The 4,972-nt window shown below is 35.0% G+C and overlaps 1 protein-coding gene across 1 annotated transcript; it reads left to right on the top strand.

The window, feature by feature from the left end:
* Positions 1-3,935: 3,935 nt before the first annotated feature.
* LOC119642296 (cell division cycle protein 23 homolog) lies at positions 3,936-4,667 on the top strand. The gene is made up of 3 exons (XM_038041396.1): positions 3,936-4,151; positions 4,200-4,391; positions 4,647-4,667. Exons 1-3 carry the CDS (start codon positions 3,936-3,938, stop codon positions 4,665-4,667), a joined length of 429 nt encoding a protein of 142 aa, XP_037897324.1.
* Positions 4,668-4,972: the final 305 nt, after the last annotated feature.

The raw sequence follows: 4,972 nt of genomic DNA, 5'->3' as shown, positions 1-4,972 counted from the left end.
TTCCGTCAGTTAATGAAAAACGAAAATTAATAATTTTATTTGTGGTATGAATAAACCTTCATCAGTGTTATTATTAGAAAAGCACAAGCAATTTGAACTTTTTGTGGTATGAATAAGTTCAGAATTGTTCTCTTTCTGAAGTATAAGTTTCATTTAAAAAAACAGAATTTAGACTTTGAAGCACTTCTAGTTTTGGACAATGCATCAGGTCATCCTCGGGAACTTGAAATTATGCATCCAAACACAAAAGCAACATTTTCACCTCCCAACATGACGGCTTTGCTTCAACCTATGCGCCAAGGAATAATCAAGGCCTTTAATCTCTAATACATTAGACGAACCTTCAAGATCTAATTGGATAATGTGGAATGTAATCCTGATACGAATGTTATGGAATGCCGGAAGATATTTGATTTACAAAATGCATTGTAACCATAAAAGAATCATTGGAAGAACTGAAGCCATACACATTGAAGTCATGCTGGAAAAAACTGTGGTCGGCTCTGACTGCGGAAAATGATAAAGAATCCGTGAAGAAGTTCAAACTTTGACTGCAAACATAGCCGAAATCGCGAATGGAATCCGACGAGATGGGTTCGAACAGATAAAATCAAGTGACATTCGGGAATTGCTTGACTCGCAAGATGAAGATTTGACTGAAACCGACTTGGAGGAAATGTTAAATTCGCAGCCCATTGAAGAAGAGGCTTCAACAAGCACTGGAAAAGTGACATTTAATTTTAAAAGTCTTAGTGAAAGTTTAAGAGTGGCAAATGAGCTACGCGATTGCTTTATGAACATTGACCCGTCTAGGGAAGTCTTACTTTTAAGAGTCAAATTGCTAATGCGACTGGTGTGTATCAGTCTGAATTGAAGGAGCTTTTAAAAACTGCCAAGCAAGAGAAAATTACAAAATTTTCTTTGTCCACGTCCCCAATTATTCAATACAAAAGGCCTTTTCCACTTTTTATCATGACAATGCCAGATCTCCATATCCATGTTTAATGGGCAGACAAAAAGTGAGAGAGCTTGGCGGGGAAGAACTAAAGAATTCTCTTAACGATGCAAAGTTGTCTCCAATAGAGGCTTGTGATAACTTGGCTCAATTTTTGCCCAAGTATCGTAAAAATTCTACAACGGTAGAATAATGGTTTTAGCAGATAACTGTTAAAAAAAAAAGATTACGAACGTAGTATAATAAATAAAAGGTAAAGAATGCAAACGGTTTTCCCGTGCCATCGTGGCGTTAAAGCTAAAGGAAAAGGTTGCACTGTAAATCTTAATTTTACATCCACAACTGTAAACATATTCCCACCTTTTTTCTTCTAGAACCTGGTGGAATGAAAGGTATACTAAATTGATCTAAACAATAAGGTTGTAGTTAAATTAACATCTGACTTGCACTTAGAAAATATCGATTATTCAAGTACCTTGAGAAAATATCCAATTAAAGAAGTATAAAGTTCAAGTAAAAGATTAAATAAATGTATATAAAAATAAAATATATATAAAAGAATGATTGAATTATTGCTTTTGCTTTGAATTTCAGATAAAGCATTATTTTCTACAAACAGCTAATAATCAAACCAATACCTTCTACAAACAGATAAGAAACAAACCAGTACCTTCTACAAACCTCTTATATCCACACAAATACCGTCTACAAATCTCTTATATCCACACTTGCATGAATTATGATCCAAATACCCTCTACAAACAGCTAATAACAAAAATTACATGGATTATGATAGTTATGCTAAAAATGAAATAGAATTGGAAATACTTGGCACTGGCTTTGGCGGTAGCATACCCAAATTCTTCAATTACATCAAATCATTCATGTCGCATCGGCGGTTTGAAGTTAGAATCAACAATCATCTCTCTGATTCCTTTCCGCTAATGGATGGCATCCCGCAAGGATCTCCTCTTTCTGTCACGCTTTTCCAGATCGCCTTCAACAAAATTTGCAAAATTCTTTGCCGTTTACGGAGAATCGAACATTGTCTCTACGTGGACGATGTATACATTGTTACAAAAGAAAAAGATAGCGCGAAGGCAATCAACATCGTCGAATCTATTGCACGAGAGATCTCCACATGGGCAAACTCCTCAGGGGCTAAAATTTCTATACAAAAATCAAATTACATTTGTCGAAAACAAATGTGCGACGCAGGAAATCTACTGATGCATATTAACAACTTACCGGTAATAAATGTGCAGGCGCTCCAAGTTCTTGGGCTCACGTTTTCCAACAATTATCGTTGGAGAACACACTGTCTTCGGTTAAAAAACTCTCTTTTAACAAGGGTGAATTTCATACAGTACGTTGCCTGGAGAAGCCATGCGCATATTACCACTATTGCTTATCTCACCAAAATGCTTCTGTTAAGCAAGATTGACTATGCTTTGATAATTTGTGGCAATAGCTGCAAATCTAATATCAATATCCTCACACAGGTCTACCACCAAGCAGTTAGAACAAGTTGTTATGCTTTTCGGACGACGCCCATAAATAATATTATAATTGAAACTGGTCTCCCAACTTTAGAAAATAGACTTTATGAGTTAAAAGCTAAAATAGTCCCCAAGCTTCTTCATTCAGACAAATCTATTCTCGGTGATGGCGTGAGAAAGATTATTATTGCGAAGAAAATTCCAAAGTCACCATCTGCTATTGACCATTGTTTGTACGTCGCAAAGGAATTGAATATTCCCTTAAAAATTTTCCGCTCTTTTGGTGTTAAACCTCCATGGATTTTGAAAGACTGCTCTTTTGACATCTCGCTGTTTATGCACAAGAAAGAAGATACTCCAAATTACGTCTTCAGGAATCTAATAGCTGAAATAACCCAAGTATTGGAAAGTACTAGTTGGAATCTTTTATACACAGACGGCGCAAGATCTTCTGGTCTGCCTCCTGCTTGTGCGGTGGTAGATGCTAGAGGACGGGTTGCTTCTGCTCCTCTAATTATGGATGAGGTCATGGAAAAGTTGGATCTTCAAAGATACATTGGAAGAAAAGTTAAACAGAAAATGGCAGAAGAAAATTTCCAATACCATCATCAACACTACTCTTCCATTAACCCTCAATTAACTCCACCTTTATATCCAACTAATGTTGAGAAAATGAAGATCCAAACATTTTCGAGAATTCGCCTTGGTCATACAATTGAAACTCACCAATGGATCTTGAAGAAGTCTTTCTCCCCAATCTGCAGTTGTGGACAAACTGTCACTATGAAGCACATTCTTTGCGACTGCCTTTACTTTTGCTTGGCTAGAAGTATTACATTTGGAACGATTAACCCTTGGGCCATTCTACAATCAGCTTCAGAAAAAAAAATCAATTTAATATATTACTTTATTAATACTACTAAGCACATTATCTGATGTACATTTATTTAAATTAGAGCCGATTTCGTTTTTTAGTCTAAGAATTTATTTCATTAGTCTAAAATTATAATAATAATAATAATAATCCGTCTGAGTAGCCGAAGGCGAGGAATCTCGACTAGCAAGTCAATGATCGTGGGTTCGAATCTCAAGTGCGGTAGAGTTTTTAATAAAAGCCGCGATAGCTTTAGATGCTAGTGCTTTTGAGAGTTTAGTCTTTGAATTCATTCCTCTGGCGAAATTAATAATATTCCATTATAAATACCGGCGGCTTTGCAATTTAACAGATTATTTCACTACTGCTTTGTCTTTTTGAACAGATTATTCCACTACTGCTTTGCCTTTTTAACAGAGAATTATGCTATTGTTTTTTTTAATTTGTTAAGAAGTATAGCGGAAATTTTAATATGGGGTGATCAACATGACAGTTCGGTTTTCCAGTAAGCAGCGCTTAATAACTCGCTCTTATGTATTAATCATTTTTTTCCTTTTTCCAGCTTTTTCCTAGAGAAAAATATGTTATCATTAAAACTTGTTAAAAAATGGAGGATGACTTCTTTAACGTACTCGACGCTAAAAGAGAGTTAAGACAGGGTATAGTGGATTGTCAAAAACGTGGTTTAGTGTACAGCGTCAAATGGTTAGCTGAAATGTGCCACGACCTTGCGAACGTGGATATTGACGGCAAGGATGAAAAAGATAATTTCATAGCACCGAAAGAATATGATATTTATTTTCTGGCTAAAAGTTACTTTGATGTATAGGAATATGATACAGCTACATTTACATTTACATGATACATTTAGTGCGGAATGGTATCATATCATATTTATGCCACTTATATGGCAGTGGAGAAACGACGATTGGATTCGACCACGGATCAATCGAATCTAAATGACTCAGGTCACTTTAAAGAGCTGGGTGAGATTTTGGTTACTTTGCGGGCAGAGCATTCGCGAAATAAATTAGATGGTTTCGGCATGTATTTATACGGTGTTGTGATAGAAGAGCAAAAGCGACGAACTCAAGGAAAAAGAATCGGAAACAAACAGGAAACTATTAAAAAGAAAAACAATTTGTATTATATATTAATAAAGCTATTTTAAATATATATTATTATTATTATTATTATTTTAAGTTTAGACTAATGAATTGAATTCTTAGACTAAAAAAAAGACATTAATATATAATAAAGGTATTATATAAATAAAGCTATTTATAATTATATATAAATTTTATAAATTAATATACAGCAACAGGAAGGGCCAGTTTGATTTTCCCAATGACAAATCAAAGCGGTTGAAAAAGTGTTTGTTGCTATAAGCTCCAACTGGACGGATACTTTTGGTTATATTTCTGGTTGTACGTTGCGTTTTGCGTTATCGCATTGTGTACTTGTTGTACTTGTTTCAACACCATTTTTAAGAAACGCCCCTAATTCGGGTGTTGTAGTCTCGGTTTGTAATAAATTTCTAATGGGTGTCTCACAGAGTTCATTGGGTGACCTAAATTTTTCTTTTTTGGGTTTAATGACAACAAACGATTTTTACGAAACATCATTGGAACATTTAAAGTCGAA

The sequence above is a fragment of the Glossina fuscipes genome, unplaced genomic scaffold (assembly GCF_014805625.2).
Source record: "Glossina fuscipes isolate IAEA_lab_2018 unplaced genomic scaffold, Yale_Gfus_2 221, whole genome shotgun sequence".
NCBI lineage: Eukaryota > Metazoa > Arthropoda > Insecta > Diptera > Glossinidae > Glossina > Glossina fuscipes.
Note: the sequence above shows the minus strand (reverse complement) of the source record. Positions and strands in the feature narration are given on the sequence as shown.

Coding starts and splice junctions, on each gene's coding strand:
- LOC119642296 (XM_038041396.1), top strand. CDS start 3,936: ATGGAGGATGACTTCTTTAACGTACTCGACGCTAAAAGAGAGTTAAGA. Junction 4,152..4,199: donor TGGCTAAAAGTTACTTTGAT/GTATAGGAATAT, acceptor TGATACATTTAG/TGCGGAATGGTATCATATCA. Junction 4,392..4,646: donor GCATGTATTTATACGGTGTT/GTGATAGAAGAG, acceptor ATTAATATACAG/CAACAGGAAGGGCCAGTTTG.